The sequence below is a fragment of the Falco rusticolus genome, chromosome 12, assembly GCF_015220075.1.
Source record: "Falco rusticolus isolate bFalRus1 chromosome 12, bFalRus1.pri, whole genome shotgun sequence".
Taxonomy (NCBI): Eukaryota; Metazoa; Chordata; class Aves; order Falconiformes; family Falconidae; genus Falco; species Falco rusticolus.
The window spans coordinates 27,779,233-27,797,598 of record NC_051198.1 but is presented as its reverse complement, the minus strand read 5'-3'; the positions used below and the strand labels follow the sequence as shown (position 1 = coordinate 27,797,598).

Below are 18,366 nucleotides of genomic sequence, written 5' to 3'. Positions count from 1 at the left end.
CAAGCGGTGCGGGGCTGGCCCTGCTGCCCAGCAGTGGGGTGTCAGCTGTGGGTGTCCCTTGCTGAGCCTGGGTCAGGTGGTTACTGATGGTCTGTGAGGGTGGATGGGGTGGGATCCATGCTGTCACTTTCCCAATGGTGACAGCCTCAGCCTCACTGCGTGGGTGCCCTCTCCTGCTTCTCCGGGGCCATGCTTGGCTTCTGTCTTGCTGCCCCTCCTGTGTGAGCCCGTGCAAGGGGCATTGCACTGCTCTGGCGATTTGGAGAAGGGGATGAGCACACTTCAGTCTCTCCAGCTCTGTTGGCAAACACCTGCCCTTGCATTTGGGGCTGTGGAGGGTGAATATCAGAGCCATAGTTGCATTTCACCCCAGGCACCTTCCATCTCCTCCCCTCGGCACTGCTGGGCTCCCTATTCATCCCTACCTGCCTGTTGGAAAGTCTGGGAGGCCAGCCCTGTACCTGCTCTGGGTGGGTGGCAGATGCCACTGAGCCCTGTGCCCCCTTCCCCCTCCCCAGCAGGGAGGACACCAGCCCCGCTGACGCAGCGTGTGTGAGGGTCTGTGCAGTCCCATCGCACAGAGAACTGTGCTTAAGGCTTATTCCCTGCAGCTGCCGTCACCTGTGGCAGTGTTGCAGACCTCCAGGGATCTGGGGTTTGGATGGAGCAGGAGGCTGGCCCTTTCCCAGCAGGGCTGCGGGGTACCCAGGGCTGGCTGAAACCTGTCCTCTGTGAGCACTGCCTGCGCTGGAAATGGGGTGATAACTGCAGCCTTTGCTTTTTTTGAGGGGCCCTGACAGAGAGTGTGAGGCCTCTGGCCCAAGGACAGTTGGTGTTGGACAAGCTACTTGTGTTTGCAAGGAGCTTCCTGCAGAGGTGAGGCGTCCAGACAGGGCCAGGGGAAGCTTGGCCAGCCTGGGAACTACCTGTGTGCCAGTGTTTGGGGTCAAAACTACTAGGTTGTGGGTGTCTGTATGAATGAACAATTGCTTGGACACTTTAGACTCCTGCTTGTCTCCAAAATGACCAAGAGAAGCCCTGACAAATCCATCTGGGATCTCCCATGCATTTTCCCACCTACAGCAGCTTTGGGGAGGCAGCAGAGCAGCGGGGCTTTGGGGTGTTGCAGGTGGCAGGAGGAGCAGGGAGCATGAAGTATGGCTAGTCAAAATGTGCAATGTGTTCTGAGGGGCTGGCAGCCCTTGCAGCAGTGCTGCCTTCGATAGCAAAGCTCCCCTGTGATGGCCCTGCCACCCACCAAGGTCTGCTCTGCTCTGGCACGTGTGGCCAAGCCCTGGCAGCACGGGGGGGCTGCTCTTGCAGGGGTAGCAGGGATAATGTGCCTGGAGTCATTTTAAAGTGTTAAAACTGCAAAGAAAACCCAGGAGAGAAGGATTTCTGGCAGGTGTGTGCAGAGGGGGGTGGCAGGGTGGCTTTTCCCCTGCCTTGTCTCCATTTCAGAGGTGCGGGCAAGGGTCTTTACCAGCCCCCTGCTCGCCTGGAAAGCTCTGGGTCCTTAACTCCTGAAGGAAGCTGTGAATGCCCTGGCCCCCTGCCTCTTCTCCTCAGGTGTGGACTGGTGTCTGCTGGATGGGCTCCACCACTCAGTTGGTAGGAGGAGGAAGGCAGATCTTGATCCAGGGCTGATGGAGTTTCTCCAGGCCACATAAAGAGACTCTGCATTTTGTTCCAGCTGTTCAGCAATAGAATATATTTAACTAAAAAAAAAAAAACACAGTATCAAAACACAGCAAGTCACAATCCAGTACTTGGTGATGTAAATGGGCATACAAACGGTCCCCCGTAACCCCTCTGTTTGGGCTCCAGCATGAAGATGAAAGGTGGGCTTGCCCACTTGTGTCACTTGCACCCCGATGGTATGCACTCATTCCCTCCTTCCCAGGGTGGGAAAACCTGATACACCCAAGCATGGCCAAAACAAAGGAAAACATGGACTTGAGCCAGTGACAGACAACTTATCCCCCTCCCAGTGCTGCATACGTGTGGTGGGTGGAAAGGGGGGTGCTTGTTGGGCTGGGATTGCTTGCTGGGTGTTTTTGGGGAAGCGCTGCCATCGCCTCCTGGCTGTGCTGGTGGAGGTGAGCCCTTGTTTTGAGCCCAAGCCCTCATCTGCCATTCCTTTTGTCCTGCCTTTGAGCTGGAAGATGGATTGAGGTACTCTCACCTCTCACCTTGCTGGTCCTGGAGTCTATGTGAAGCCTTCTCATCCCAGCACATCATTTTGGTGCGGGGTGTGTGTGTGTGTTGCATTCCTCTGGCCAGTGGGTGGGTGCAAGAAAAGCCTGACTGAATTTTAGCCTGGCTCTAGTTATGCATATGGATGGCATAAGAAGGAAGGATTTTGGGTGGTGTGGGCTCTTGTGGGATTCACTATAATGAACCCTGGTTCAGCTGGTGCCACTGTCACCTGGGGTTTTACAGCACACTGGTCCCACCCGGGGGATGGAAATGCCAAGTGCCAGTTTGGAAAATAAATTGCAGCACTGCCTGAGAGTGCATTGTGTGTGTGAGCATGAAGAGAAGTCAGCTAGAAAATACAGGGGGGTGTTATCATGCCATGGTTAGCAAGCGTGTGGGAGAAGCCATTGCTTTTGAAAGGGAGGAATATCGGGTCTAGCCAAGCTTATAGCTCTGCTTGTGTCTGGGCTTTAAATGTCAATGAACTCTTGGTGGTGTCTTGTTGAGGATGTAGTTTAGGTTCAATAGTAATAAAACACACTCTGCTGGAGTGTGTGCGTGTATGCAGACCACAGGGTCATCCCAAAACAAGTAGAAGGCAAGACAAGGGTAGAATAAAACAGCCCCCTGGAGAATGATGAGACTGTGACTCTTCAGCCTCCTGTCCACGGAGCTCGGCGCAGTACCCCTTGCGTCACAGCCAGATGACGACAAGGGGCAATTTCCAGCAGAACTGAAAGATCTCTAATAAAATGTGTGACAGTCAATGCACATAGGGAGGAACGCGTGGCTTTGTGTCTCGGGAAGCACAGGATGCGGCACAGATGGAGGCACCTCGCATGTCTAACACTCCCTACAGCACGGCTGTGTGCTGGAGCCTTTGCCAGCTCAAAATCCCACTGACCTTCCTGGCTGTGACTGCCAGGCACCTGTGCCATGGCTGAGAGGGATGCTGACCCCTGCAGCAAGCACGGTCAGGCAGGGAAAGGGCTGGGAGGGCAGGGGCTCTCTGCCATAGCACCTTTTCCATGGTAAGGACAGATTTGGCAACACCAACAAATTTAGAAAAAAAATGTTAACGTGCTCTGTGTTGAAATGTTTGGGCTGACCCAGAATGAAATTGGTTTACTAATAGCCCCACATCTCAAAAACAAATTTGGTTTGGTTCCTACCTGGAATTGCATTCCAGTGAGTAGTAAATCAGCTGTTCAGCCTAGCTGGGTTCAAGTACCAAGGAACTATTCCATTAAAGCCCTTTTTTTTTTTTTTTTTTTTTTGAGAAACCTGGTTTTCACAATCAGGGAAGAGCAGCAGAAAATGCCGTGGTGCTGGCAGATGGGGGTGAAGCACTGCATTTATTCTTCATTACCCACTATCACTCTTTAGCTGTACAGCTTGCACCTAAAACATCTATATGTATGGAGCAGGTGATGATATGGAGATAGCCAGGTGCCATGCGCCTTTGACCAGATCAAGCATTTGCTGGCAGTGACCTGCAGCTGTGCTGGTGAGGAGGGGGGGTTGGTTTGCAGCAGCGGTGCAGGGGGCCATGGCAGGCGCTAGCGGGACCCTGGTGCTGGTGGGCATCCTGGAGGAGGTGGCCTCCCTCTGCGGTGCTCCAGATGGAGGTGTAAAAACACTGGGTGATTAATTTGGCCCTAAAGAGGAAGAAAAGCATTGCTGATGGGATGGGGGTGGAGGGGGGCAGAAGCTCTAGATTAGCACTTACACCTGTGTCTTCACTGCATGGCTCTTCTCGGTAGTGTGTGATTGCGGACACCACGCACCTACCTCCAGCTTGCTGCAGCTTCCCCACCACAGGCTCCCCAGGAGACCCTCAAGGGGATGGGCTTTGCCTGGTCTGTCCCTGTCCACCTCTTATGAGAGGAGGAAAAACAAGTCAGGGTGGGGTGTGATATTAAAGATGGGACTGAGCAGACCTGCCTTGTGACCACTAAGGCCTGAAGTCCCACCTGTCGCCTCTGGCTTCCCCAGATGCACTGTGGTGGGGCGCAGCCTCTGAGCTCACTGCAGCACATTGCTCCCCTGCTACTTGCCACGGGGAGACCTGAAACCAGGCTCAGGAGCTTGCCATTGCCTGGGAGCATGCTGCTGTTCACACCCGGGCTGGGGGGAGCTCGAGGGTGCTGGTCTTAAACAGGACTATTGGAAAATGCAGAGGATTTTGTCATCGTTATCACTGCAGCAGGGTGGTTTTGGGGAAAATGCAATTTGGTGCTTGCTCTCCGGCAGCAAGGCCAATCTAGAAAGTTGCTTCTGTCCTAAAGCAGAGAGTGGGAATCTGCCTGGTGCTAATTAATATCAATTAAGCAAATCCCTACAACAGGCAGAAATGAGGTCTTCTGTCCTGGGATGTCCTTTTGACAGATTTCAGAGCCTCCAAAGCAGTGCCTTGCCTGTTTTCTTGGCTTTACCAGTTTGGTACGTCAAAAAGAAGAAAAACTTTTACAGAGCAAAACCTGAAAGTAAATTATAAATCCTGCACCTCTCCTGGTGCCAAACTCCCTCACGCAATAAATGCAGCCAGCATACACACATAACTGAAGCGATGCTCTCTGAAGACCTATGACAGTCGGGGGAGGGAGGGGGGGGGGCAGCATTTCCATATGAGCCCTTCCCCACCTAATGCAATTCCCCTGCCCTCACTGGAGCACAGGGACAGGCAGCACCTGACACCACTGAAAGGCCAGCAAAACCCTGACGATGCTGATGAGGAGCTAATCCTGCCTCCTTTTTGTTTCCAGGGGACCTTTTGTTACAGGTGTTGGGTCTGTGGGATGGGGCATCTGCTGCTGGTCTGACAGCTGCGCCACAGGGGATACAGCTTTTGGCAGTTAAATGCGCAGTGAAAATGTCACCTTGTTTAACCTTCCCCAGACCCAGACTGCCTGCACTGCCTGTCCACTGAATGTTTAAATCCATCCTCTAAAAGTGAATCCACCTGCAGGGGCACTAGAACAAGTAGCTCTCAGCCATGCCTGGCTGCTCCGGTGTCAGAGCTGCTGCACCCAAAGGCTTTGCCTGGTGTCTTTTCAACACCCCTGCCAGCCGGCCCAGTGACACCCACTAGCCCTGTCTGCAGACCTTCCTGCACGTCCACCCCAGGGCAAAAGCCCAGCTAACTCCACGCTCAGGCAGCATTTGGAGTTGGCACTTGAAGCAGCCATTCTGTTTCAGCAAACGTGAGCGGTACCCATCGCTCTTGGTCACCATGCTCGCTGCATCTGAGCTAGCGGGTTGCTTGGGTGGTTAATAACTAGTGAAAAACCTCAGAAAAAAGAGCTCCCACTGATCACAGCAGCTTGTGAAGGTGTTTTCCAGCTGTGCTACTGATTCCTAGTTTGCTGCTGGGTAGGATCCCATTTACCCCTTATTTTCCCAGGTGGAAAATAAAGGAGAAGAGCTTCTCTGTCTTGCAGTAAATGCTGAAGCTCAATTCTGTAACAACTGCACAGTCCTGCAAGCCACAGAGCTGCAGGCACTACAGCACAGGTCACTGAGCAGCCACCCTCTTCACGGGTCCTTCTGGTAGAAATGGTCAAAGAGAGTTGAAATTGCTGGACATTGTGAGCAGAAACCTTTTTGGTGATTGCTGTGGCAACGGTACCCTTGAGGAGCTCATCCTTTGGCTTTAACGCAGATGTTAGATGACTCTTGGGTCTCATCTGCCACTGACCTGCTAGGAGTTTTCAAAGTGCTGCTGTCTTGCAAACCTCTCCTCAGCAAGGCAAGGTAACTGAGCCTTGATGCGCCGTGGCATCACGGCAGAACAACTGTGCTGCTTTTCCTCTTCTAGCCCTGGGTTAAGAAGCAGCACCAACTGGTGCTCGTCTTCCAAAGCAGCCCGCTTCGCTGTTGCCTGTGTTGTGTGGCTGGCGTTTCTCTAAAACTGGTGTTTTTTCATGTCTTCCTCTAAAGTTACAAATGAGCAGCTTTCCTGTCTGCACCACGTTATGGACCTTTGCTTTCTGTGGAAGAGCCCAAAAAGCTGAGCTCAGCACCCCCATTCGGGTACAGGGTAACTGCTAAACACACGTTTCTGGCTGGTCAGTATAGCAGTGTGAGCCCCTGCTTGGGGTGCAAGGCAAGAGAAATACAGCCCGAGTTATTCCTGTGGTTCTGCCATGGATTTGCTTTGGAGCCTGGTAACGTACCCTGACCACACGCTGCTGCTTCCCAGCTGTGCGACAGGGAGAGCGATCTGTCTGTCTGCAGATGCAGAGGGTCACTGTTAGTGTTGGGCTAAGACCTGTGAAATACTGCTTTAAACTTCATCTGAAGGGTCTTCCACCCATCCATTTCATGTTGATCTCTTTCCTAACCTCTTGCTGCTAAAAAGCCAGTTTAAACATACCTCCTGGGGGCTGTAGGCGCTGCGGGGTGCATGCTCAGTGGGGCTTGTGTGGTTTGGCAGGTGTTTAGCCAAGGGTGTTGGCTGAGGCATGCTGTGCTCAAACACCAGGTAGCACCTGCATATGCACAAAGGGAATATCTGTAAAATACGTTGACCTAGCTGAAGTCTGGCTTGGTAAAATATATGGCGAGTTGTTTGTGTTACAAAACTGCATCCTTACTATATGGGTTCCATTTGCTCTCCTGATTAAGGCTGCTGAGAGTCTCCCATCTCGCAGCAAAGGCTGGTGCTTCCAAGGCTTCTGACTCTCAGCCCCTTTCTCCTGTTCAGGCAGCCCAAAGCTTTTTTATGGTGCGCTGTCATCAAAGGGTGGGGTGAAAAAAGTTTGTCATCAGGTCTGATGCCTGTGCCGGGTAAACGCGCATGGTTTGGATGGGTCCTGTCCCATCACAAGTTAGCTGGGACTGTGATTATCAGTGATGCTTTATCACTAGCCCTGGAGAAGGGCTTGCTGAGCTGGGAGAGCAGAGAGGTACCAGTGCCTGCTTTCCACAGCCTGTGGGCTCACAGCAAAGTGTGGGCGTTGGGCGGGTAGGAACCTTTCCAGGAGGAAAGGTCTGGCATTAAAGCCAGCAGGTGTCCAGCCATCAGGAGAGCTGGGGCTGTGGGGAGGCAAAGCCATGTTTCCTGCGGGTGCAAACACCTGGGGGCTCACAGACAGGCGTACTGTCCTGCTCGATGTGCCCCTGCGATGCCTCTGAGGGTTGGACAGACAGTGCAGAGAACAGCCAGGTGGCCCACACTTTCTGCCTGCAGATGATCAGGCGAGGAGACGTGCTCAGGGGCACTTGCTGCTGTTTGACACCTCAGCCCTCTTTGCAGCAGGAGGTATTTTAACTGACAGGATCTGATCCGCATGGAAAATTAAAACCTGCCTTAACAAACCATCATGCTAGGAGAGGCCTGTAGGGGAGCAGGGTTTGCTGCTCTCCCCTTGCCCACCAGCTGCCTCTCTGCACGAGTGATGGGCTGGAAGCAGGCCACAGCTCCATCGTGCTCAGGTGGCTCCCAGTTTTGGCAGCAGGTTTGTGTGGAGCTCATCTCACTGGGAGGACCCTGGGAGCAGCCTGATTTTGCCCACTTTCAGCAGGGCTCCTCCTTTCTGGAGTGGGAAAGCAAGCAGGGGGCTGCCACCATGTCCCCCTCCCTGGCTGAGCTCCCCTTGCCCTGCTGAAACACCACCCAGGACCAGCGGGGTCGCTCCACCTGGATGCCCAACTTAGCCCTGCACATGGTGTGTTCGAGCCACAGAAACACAGCCCTACCCCATGTGGCCACAGGCTTTCCAGCTGCAGCTGCTACTGAGCCCCTGGCTAACACCAGGTCAGGCTGCTCTTGCTTTGGGCACTTACCCCGGGGAAGCAGAGCAGGGATGCTGCTTCAGCCAGGAGCACGCAGCACGCTGTAAGGGGATCCATTTCCAAAGCACGGAGATGCTGCCAGCAAGTCCCTTTCATGGGGAGGGGAGGAAAAGTCGCCTTTTTTTTTTTTTTTTTTTTTTTTGGCTCCCCCAGTATTGTCTTACACTAGAAGCTTTTGGCAGCACGTGGCTGTACCCACCACCCTAGAGGCAAGGTGCTGCGGGGCACCAGTCCCATGCTAGATAAAGTCTCCCCAGGGGCTGGCAGGAGGTCTGGTCTTCACATGGTGCCGGTGGATGGGAGCAGGGGATGGCCCCAGTCGTTCAGCAGTACAATACGATTTACAGCAAGCACATTTCTCGAGACATCTGCAAGGACAGAGCTTCATTGAGCATCGTATATACAGAGACAGCAGAGGAGGCTGGGCTGAGCCCTCCACTACCACAAAGCAGTCAAGGATGGACTCTCAGGGTGGGGAAAAAGTACCACTGGTTTGCTTTTACATACTGTACATGTATCTATTAATAGCTCCTTGGCACTTGTCGTTCACAGCCAGTTTCCTTTAATGGTGAGCGTAAAAAGGAAGCGAAATGTCTTCAGCTACTTTCCTCTGGGAGGAGAGAGAAAGCAGCGTCTCCCGCTCCCCCGGCTCAGCTGCCTGCCCAGGTGCCACCTTCGCCAAGGGTGTTTCCTTCTCCTGGCACCCTCCTCGTCATCATCAGCTGCCCACCGCATGCTGGCCGGGACCAGTCCTAAGCCACGCCGTGCTTGCCCCATCTCCGCTGATCAGTGCAAGTCTCCGTCGGTCGCTCTGCACCTCCGCTCCGCTGGATGGGCAGGTGAACCAGGTTCAAACAGAAGGAAACAAAACAAAAGGAAGAAGAAGAGAGACAAAGGGTAATGAAAATGTCCACAGCCTGCAGCTGCCAAAGGAAATCTCTCGCCGTGTTTCTCTGACCACACTTGTCCCAGCCACTACAGCTGCTGTGGGATCCCCTGTTCCTTGTAGCCTGTGGGGAGGGAGGGGAAGGCAACATGATTAGTGTTAATTCCTAACGAGGACCCTTGGCGAGGCTCAAGTGAGCCACGAGCCTGGTTTACCAGGAGTGGCAAACCATGTGGGAAAATAGGGGGCTGCCACGTTCCCCCTGGGGCAGGCTCGGCCCGGCAAGCCATCCTGTCTAGCTGTAGCCTGCCCGGTGCAGGCACGGGGTGCACGTGCTTTCCCAGGCACAGCGATGTGGCTGCCAGCAGCCAGCCGTGCTGCCAGCCGCCGGCGTGGGCAAAGGCCTGTCTGCTTGAATTGCCCATAAAGGCACAGGAGGTACCGGCGGCCACCAATGCCGCTACAGTCCAATAAGCTAAAACTTTGAGGAAGCGTGTTAATTCTGCCATGTAGGGGAAATGTATGCCTTACATACTGCTGTTCCCCAGCGCTGACCTGGCAGCACTTATCATGCATCCGACACATCACATCTCTACTTGTGATCTACGGCTGAACCTCGTCCTTCCAGGGGACTGCCAGGTAGGAGGAGGCTGGTTTCCTTTATCTGCCTTTTTGTTCCCATGCTGGCTTTTGCTAACAGAGCTCTCCAGCAGCAACCAATTTGCACTGCGGTTTGCAGAGGTGAACAAACATCTCTTGGAGGAGCAAGGGGATGCCTTTAATCACAGGCTGACATGTCAGGGTTCAAACACAGACTTCAGGATGCCTCTGTGGGCCCTTTCCCTAATGATATGCCTCGTTATGCACTTGCTTTGCTCCAGCCCGGCAGAATTACAGGTGCTTTTGGTGGGGCACAGCAGCTGTCTGGTGGGACTGGAGGAAACTGAGCTGTTCAGCAGCAAAATCAATCGCACTGGGAAACTACACGGATCCCTCCTCCTCCACCCTCTCCCCGCTTCCCCTAGCCATGAGGTTTAATGCACCTCCCTACCAAGGCAGCAAGGACCACGAGGGCTCTGTGCGGCTCATGCTTGGCCTCTGCAGACACCTGGCCCTGCTGTGTTGCAGCCACATGGATGCTGCAAGGACTAAAGCAGTCTGTCCCGCTGCTCATCACAGCTCCCAGGGGAATGGCACCCCACTTTATTTCCTGTGCCACATATAGTGGTTGTGGGGAGGCTGCAAATCCCATAGGGGACAGCTCCTTCCCTCCTGGGGGGCATGGGCGGGGAAGGGCAACAGGAGAGCACCCACAGCTCATGCTGACACAGGATAAAGAGAAAAATACAGGGGTTTTTTGGCATTTTCCTAGGTGGTTGCAATGCCTGCAACAAAAGCTTCACCCGCTTTCTTTTTAAGAGAAGCTGAGATTAAGATAGTATCAATGCAAAAGATCTCCTTTTTAAAGGAGCAGATGAACTGGCCTTTACCTGCACTGCCTGCAATAGCAAAGATTTTCAACTAGAAACCTTTTAAAAATGTGGAGATTTTTTCCCTTTGTTTAACATAAGTAGCCTGTCATTTTTGTATTTTGAATTTCAAATGAGTATGAAATGCCACATCTCAGAAGAATGCTTAGCTCTTCAAACACTTTTCCATTGATAATTATTAATACTTTTTTCCAATAAGTCCCTTAAAGCTGAATGCAAAATGCCAGCAGGTGCCACAACCCCTATCTTTAAAGGACTTCTTGCTGAACTAAGGACTGGCCCCAGCAAATGAACTTTGGAAAAATCCAAGTGTTCACCCAGCCTTGGCAGCCTGTATCTCCCGCTGCTAAATGAGCACAAGATACAGAGGAAGAGATTAATGACACTTACCAGCACACATTACCCTGCACTGCATTGCTGCCCATTGTGTGCAGCTGAAAAGAAAGACTCTCACCTCTTTCAAACAGCTTTTTCTAGGGGGAAAAAATGATGACTTTTTTATACGTTTGTGTTTTAAGTGTGAGTTAGTTCTGAAGGCAAGATGACCTGGTTGGAAATCTGTAATACGGGCTTGTCTACAGCATTAGTTTAACGTGTTTAGGGAGCACAGTAAAAAAAAACAACCAACAACAACTACAGGGACCAGAGAGTTGGGGCATGCCATAAATCCTTAGCTAAAGTCAGCAAGCTAGGTTATGATTACAGTAACTTGCTTGTGTAGCAAATTCTTATTAAGATGTAATAGCAATCCTTTCAGTCCTGCTATCAGTTCTGGAGCTGGCTGGAAGGCAGTTACAGTGGCAGAGTCTGTATCTCTTCTTCCATGACCAAACTAAGCTGAAAGGTGACCTGTCCTATGCTAAGATTATTTCTTAAAATACTTCAGACAACTTACAGAATAGTTTATACGTGAAAATAGTTATTGCATTTCTTGCACAGGAATAGCTGCTCTGCATGAAGCAGCTTTATGTTAGTATGCCTGCAATACAGTTAAGGCGCAGCTCTGTCACTGATTGAATCAAGTCTGCTTGAGCTTGCACCACTTCTGTAATCCATTGCAAGTAAGAGTCAGGCAAAAAGAAACCAGTCTGTGCACAGGCTGTCCTACTGGGATGGACTGGGCTCACGCAGAGGGTGGCCTGAGGATGCTCTGGAGGCTGAAACGGGTCCCTGCCCTGCTCTGGGGGTGCCCTTGGGGCAGCCCAAGGGGCATTTCAGCTCTAGGTGGAGAACACGTCCCCATGGCTGTGTGGCCACAGGACAGACACAGAGACAGACAGACACACGTACGTACAGGCACACGGCTGAATGGGGGCTGGGAACCAGCACCACCAGCCAAGGCGAATCCCAGGCAGCTTGCCCTGGCCGAGTGCTCGCAGCTCTCTGTGGGAAGCTGCCAAGGGGTGCGAGGAGGAGGAGGAAGAACAGAAACAAACTTACCTTGTGAAACTTTGATGGTGAACAAAAGGAGGCAAAGGAACATGAAAGAAAGAGAGAGGGAGAAATGTAACTGTAGACAATATATTCAAAACACATGGAGAACCAGAAAAGAATGAATAAACTGGGGCTGCAGAGTAAATGGAGAACAGCTGCCCTAATCAGATATTGACACCAGGGCTAAATGTTACTTAAAATCCTTGTACTTGAAGAGGATTTTTTCATTTGGGGCTCTTGTTTAAAGAGGACGGGGGAATCCTCATCTGCTTTCCAGCTCACCAGCCCGAAGCCAGACAGGCTGGATGGACTAACATCTCTGAGCGATGCTCCCACCAGCACTTTCCTCCGTGACACTGCCACTTCATGGGTTTGACCAAAAGGGAACTGCTGAAGGAAGGCAACAAACAAGACATCACGGGGCACCAGACAGCACCTGGCATGCTCTTCACAGTCCGAGAGCTGGGAGAACGACACCCGACAGCTTTCTGGCAGGTTGGTTTTGCTGTGGAGTTTGTGCCCACAGGTAACTCATCGTGTGCCTCAGCCCAGCAGGGTGCTGCAAACCCTGGTGGTATTTAACATTCCTACGGTGTTTTAAGAACTTACCCTACTGCAGCGTTTGGTAGGAAACTGCAAAAAAAGGCATCTTAACTCATTTCCTCAGGCATAGTTTGGGGATCTAGTTAGATGTTTTAAAAAAAAAAAAACACCAAAACATCATAATAGGTCTTAAGCAGGTAAATTGTTCTCACAATTTCCTTCATCTCATGAAGGGTGCCCAGCTGGTTTAGGATGTCGTTCTCTTCCAAGTGTCTCAAGCACTTTCTGCTCCCTTTCCTTCCCAGGGCAGCTGCGTTACCTGCCCTGGCAGGGGTCCTGCAGAGAAGAGGGGGTCGGCGATGCTTTCCAAAGTCCCTTGCAGCTCGAGCCTACGGTAACCATGCAATCATCTGCTACTGCTCCTGGCAAGGTCTGAGTGCTGTAATTAGCAAAGGAGTGACAAGTGGACAGCATGATTACAGGTAACTTCTTACTACCAGCTGGCAAGCAGTCCCCGAGAGTCAGCTGCCCACTGCAGCAGGAGTCCCTGTCCTGTGAAGCCACAGGTGACAGCAACTTTGCTGGCTCACAGGCACAGCCATGCAAGTCGTTAATTCAGAGGCCAGCACCCGTTTCCTTCAGAAACCCAGCTCGACTTCTTGGCTGTGTTCATTAGAGGTGAAACAGTGCCTGGACAAACAGTCCCTGATTCCCATCCCCTCTGCCCCCTCAGCGTGACATCACTATATTGATTTCTGTGCTATTTCTGCCAAGAAATGGGACAAACCCTTTTGTAACGAGCTCTGAGCAGCTAGGGAGTTCCTGGAAAGGCCGTTCCTCTGTGTTCATTCCACCCAACGCAGCTAACGAAGTCATGTGCTGTGTGGGCTGGGGACAAGGTGTGCCTTTAGCAGAGGGGAAACTTGCTCGGAGAGCCTTAGGAGGCTCATTTTCCAGTTGGCTTTGGGCAGCTAATTAGCTCGGTTCTGCCTCAGCTCCGTGCCTCATCCCTGTGGCCGTGCTGAGGCTGCCCAGCCACCCACAGGGCAGCTGATGTTTGCAGTGGCACGGGGAGAGTCTAGGTTATTCTTTTTTCTTTTGCAAAATAATTAAGTCATTCCTTTTAATCTACCTGTGCCTTCAGACAGCAGGTAAAGCGAAGGACTGTTCCCAAAGCCATATGGCTGCTTAAAGAAGGTATCTGTGGTGTTTAATGGGGCCAGCTGGCAATTCATTTAAATTAGCAGAGAAAATGCCCCGTGCCATTGTGCTGCCAAAAGTAATTGTGTGACAGCAAAACTGCATTCAATTAAATTTCCTTCTGGGATATATCCCTCCAAAGGGCACCTTAGAGGAGATGAGGGCTGGCTGGGACCCCCTGAGATGAGTCAGTCTCCTCCCGTGTCCCACCTTGCTCCTGACAGACATGGGTCTACCTGCTCTTGGGGTCTTCCTGTGACAGAGAGGGCAGATTTTGCCATGCCATCTCTTCTGCATTTTCACCTGACTAGAGGGAAAATGTCTCCTAATTTCCACACTGATCATTCCTGCTGTTATTTCAGTCTACCTTAGGCTAAACTGCTGCCCTCTCACATTTACTAGCCCACCAAACCTCTTCATTGCCTGTTGTCTCACAGTCCTCTGGGCTCTCTCCTGGTTGTCCACAAGAAGTACAAGCCTCACTGCAGATTTATGTGGGCCAAGAAAGGTGAGGAGACTAATGAATGTCCTACAGGCTCTGCTCCTACCTGCCTGGGCGGTGTTTGTTCCCTCCACAGCAATGTACTCCTGTGCAGCTTGTGACTCACTGCAGCCACTACATCCTTCTCTGAAAAACAAGTTGTTCCCTAGCGTGTATTTATGCAGTTGATTAATCCTTTCTTAGTGTCTGAGCAGCGTTATTTTTTTCAGGCCGGTTCTTTGGCTTGCTTGGATCTGCCTGCTGCCCTCCCTGTGCCCTCACCAGCCCATCATCAAGCCATGAATGAAAATACTGAACAGAGCTGATTCAGGAGGGACCTTTCAACACACCTCTCCTTGTACCTCTCCAGTTGAGGAAAATGCATTTAGAGAACAGTTCTCAAATGCATTTTCACCCAAGCCACATCTCCCTGGTTTGCTGGTAGGAAGGCTGTGTGAGAGGGCATCAGCGCCTGCAAGTCGAGAGGGATGGCTGACCGTCGCTGCATCCCTCTGCCGCAGAGGGGTACCACACCAGTCTGACACAGCTTGCTCTGGACAAACCCAGGTTGACTTTGTTTCTTTTTATTTTCTAACTGCATGCAAGTCACTTGTTTGATAACTTCTTCCTGGAATTGAAGTATACCGGGTTGGCCTGTAATTCTTCTCCTTTTCCTCTCATTAAAGACGGTATGACGTTATCCCCCAAGCTATCTCCTTGGAGCAGGCTCCCCCTTTTAACGGCTGAGGATTACCACCAGAAGATGAAATATTGTAACGAGCCTCCCTAACTTCCACCCAGCTCCCTACCGGCTAATGGACAGGCCCTGATCCAGGGAGTAAGGCACTCATCCCTCAGGGAAAGCTGGAGCGGAGACCCTGAACCCCAGTGGCTTCCCACCCTTCTCACTGCTAGCCTCCATCAGCTCAGACACCACCTGCTGTGCCCTGCCTCCAGCCCATCAAAACTGTGTGGCACCCTCACAGGGATGCATGGAATCAGCCATTTCAAGGAGAGGAAGACTGGAGGTGGGCAGCAATTTCATGTTCTTTAACTATTTCCCACCTGCATGCAGATTCAACTTGCATTGGTGTACAATTTCTGCCCAGTGCATCAGAGCTTGTTTGCACACAAACAACGCCCAACCAAAGCAAACTGTTTCCTGGCAGTGTTTTCAAATGAAATGTCTTATTTCTTGCATTTGAAACATTGTTTCCTTTTAAAGTTATTACCTTTTTTTTTTTTTAAGCATGAAAAAACAAACCATTTTTGGTCTGACAGGGCTGTTTGATCCAGCTGGGAGCAATCGATCAGTTCTGTTCTTTGTTTTGATTGAAAAATGAGGTTTTTCTTTTATTCTCCATCAACCAAGAGCTGCTTCATTTTGCCATTTTTTTTCTCTGCATGGTAAATAAACTTAAACCCCAGCTATTTAACAAGACAGCAAGAAACTGCCAAGGGCTGCAACTTGGTGAATGACATATAGCTGGTTAACATAAGACACTTTTGACTCCTCTCACCCTTTGCTACTGCCACCAGAGTGGCCAGGACGAAATGCTGTTGCTGTGGTCGGGGACCTCTTGGCCCCCCCAAACACACTGTTCACCCACCCTCTGCCTCCCAAACCAGTGGGCTCCAGCCAGGTGTGGGGAACAGCTTCAGGGTGATACTTCCAAGCTGTATGGCTTTGCCCAGCAACCAAACTGGAAAAGCAGGAAGACCCTCCTGAGCCCCAGCCCCTCTGCCCGGAGGACACAGATGAACAGGACTACGGAGAAAAGCAAGTCATGGTTTCAGCTGTAGCATTCTCTCTGCATAGATGCTTTCTTGCCTCTCCCCACAACTGCAGAACCAGGTCCTGCAAAACAGCAAACTGCATATGGAGGCTGTCCAGCAGAGGAACAGCAGAAGAGCATATGACTATGAACACTTAATTATGGGATTAAACACAGATCGGGCAGGTTCTTAAAGACACATCACAGATGTACACTGATTCACAATTTATCCTCAGAAATAACTTGGCTACCCCTGCTCTGTGGGTGCATCTGAGAGGAAACTTGGCAAGTGGTTTGCAGGGAAAAACAGGGCAGCTGCCTTCATCCTGAGGAAAGCCTTTTACCTCACTTATGTTCAGGTTTTTAATATCCATCGTTTGCTCTGCGTGGGGATTGCTCTTAACTCGGCCTGTAAATTGATGCTGGCTCAGAAATTAGCAGGTGGTTTGACGACAGGGTTTAACCCCTGGGTTTGGCAGCTGAAGATGTGCACTAGTTGCCTGCTGGTTTTGTTTTTTCTGTTTCTTCCATTTCATCTTCAGACAGGTGCCTGGCCATTTCCTGAGATCCTCTCTCCTCCTCTGTCGTGCAGCCACAGATGTCATCACCGGAGATGACAGTGTGGAGCCCCTTCAAATCAAAAAGCAAAAGCTGCTGATAAGATGTTCTCTGGGAGAAGCTCTTGCTTTGGGAACCACTTGCCCTGCCAGCCTGAAGGATCTCAGACCTGTTTGGTTTGGGGCAATGCCCACCAGCCTTTGGAAAGGGAGTGGGGTCTTGCAGACACAGTCGGCACCCTGAGCTGTGGGCTGATTCTGGCTTTGGAGGCAAGGTGAGGCTGTCACCTTGCTTCTCTGCAACATGATACAGGTGGTATGAAACAGATACAATACAACTTCTACACCAGTAAGTCTTTAGTGGATAGTTACAGAACCTGTATTCTAGACTGGTAATATATATTAACTGGGTGGCCTAAATTATGTATGTTTTAAAACAATTCCTCTCTTCTTTCCCTAGACTAATGTTTTGGAGGCTTCTTAAAGGGTGTAGGGGAAATCCTTCCGGCAGTAAGTAGCTAAGCAGTCCTGCTCAGCCTAAGAACTTGATGTGAAACGTGACAAAAAGCCTTTGGGTAGATGTATTCTGGGGAGAAAGGGGAGGGTCCAGGAGAGCCCCCAGGGCTTTTCTGTGGACAGCTTGCCCTGCATGCTATCTGAAAGCAGAACAGATCTCACAGAAAGGTCTCACTAACTCGAGAGATGCAGCCAGAATTGTGAGGGAGAAAGGGCTTTTTTGTTTAAATATGTACATGGATGCAACCAGAGCAGAACGGGCTCCAGACAGCAAACTTCACAGTGCTGGGGGCCTCCCCCCTTCCTGCACTTTTCATTTTATAAAGGGGAAAGGAAGATTCTAACCCATGTGGTGCAATGGGAGGCTTGTCCAGATGTGTCCCAGGGCCCATCCCAACTGCCTCCCAGCAGTTCCTCTGCCTACTGTGTTTCTCATGGACTTGCAGAGCCCATCCTGTGGCTCTTGTCCCTACAGTGCAGTCCAGTGGCTTGCAGGGGTGTTAGCTGGGACCCAGCAACACAGCCACAGAGAGGAGGAGTTGAGGGCTGCGAGTGCCCTGTACTTACTTGCAAGAATGACCATGTCCATCCCCCAAAATATACTCATAATCCAGCCAACCATCACGATCGCCGTCAGGATCTGAATCAGAGCAGCAGCAATGTTCAGCCAGAAGACACAACACATGTGCCTGTCGGGGAGGTCGGTCCGGGCTCCGCACAGCACGGTGAAAGCAGATACAAATGTTCCTAAGGAGAGAGCAGCAACAAAATGCCCCATGAAAACCATGGCTTTGTGCCAAATTCCTTCCCTTAGACCCACTTCTCAGAGCATCCCACTTCTTGTGCTCCCACTGCAGTGCTGAAAAGTTGGGAACTCTTTACAGGAGGACAAATGGAGGCACAGCCACATCACACTCAAACATGCTACTGTCTCCCATTGAATTACAACAATATGTATACTTGAGAACCAGGACAGAAAACACACTCTTTGGGTTTTGGTTCCTTCCCCCCACCCAACAGTCACCATTTATGCACTGTAGGCAGTTTACAAGGAAGTGCTGTGTGTCTGTGGAAATGCTAGTCTACCTTTTTCCTGCCTGGTGGCTCGGATCTTGGTAAGAACATTTACTACACAGAAGCTCTAAAAGTGACAGCTGCACCCAGAGTTAGAGCTGGACCAGCTCTGGAAAGCTGTATGGGTCTGGCATCTGTTACTATTAACAAATACTGCTCTAGAAGGAGCACACACAAAGAAAAGGGGTGCTGCATCTTTGGATGGCACGTTCCCCAGTCCCAAGCTGTTACCTAAAAGCATGTTTTAACAAAGCAGAAGCAGCTAAAGCAGTGCTGGAGCCAGGCGACTCGGTGTTGCAGCCCTTGGCTCTGCTTGAGCCCAACTTAGAAAACATGCAAACACCCTTCAGACTTCCTAAAACAATTCAGATGGGGGATCTTGTTCATGTAGGAAAGTTCAAGCCGGAGGGGGTTG

The 18,366-nt window shown here is 51.2% G+C and overlaps 1 protein-coding gene across 3 annotated transcripts in view; it reads right to left on the bottom strand.

The window, feature by feature from the left end:
• Window positions 1-1,682: 1,682 nt before the first annotated feature.
• The window catches only part of STUM (stum, mechanosensory transduction mediator homolog), a 51,190-nt gene continuing 34,506 nt past the window's right edge, over window positions 1,683-18,366 (bottom strand). Inside the window, exons 2-4 of one of the 3 annotated variants that reach the window (XM_037405648.1) lie at window positions 17,445-17,624; window positions 11,812-11,820; window positions 1,683-9,005 (exon numbers count right to left, since the gene is read on the bottom strand). In XM_037405648.1, coding sequence (XP_037261545.1) covers window positions 8,971-9,005; window positions 11,812-11,820; window positions 17,445-17,624 — 224 coding nt within the window. In that variant the 3' untranslated portion in view covers window positions 1,683-8,970. The remainder of the gene's footprint in view (window positions 9,006-11,811; window positions 11,821-17,444; window positions 17,625-18,366) is intronic. The other 2 variants (XM_037405647.1, XM_037405650.1) reach the window with 2 other exon arrangements.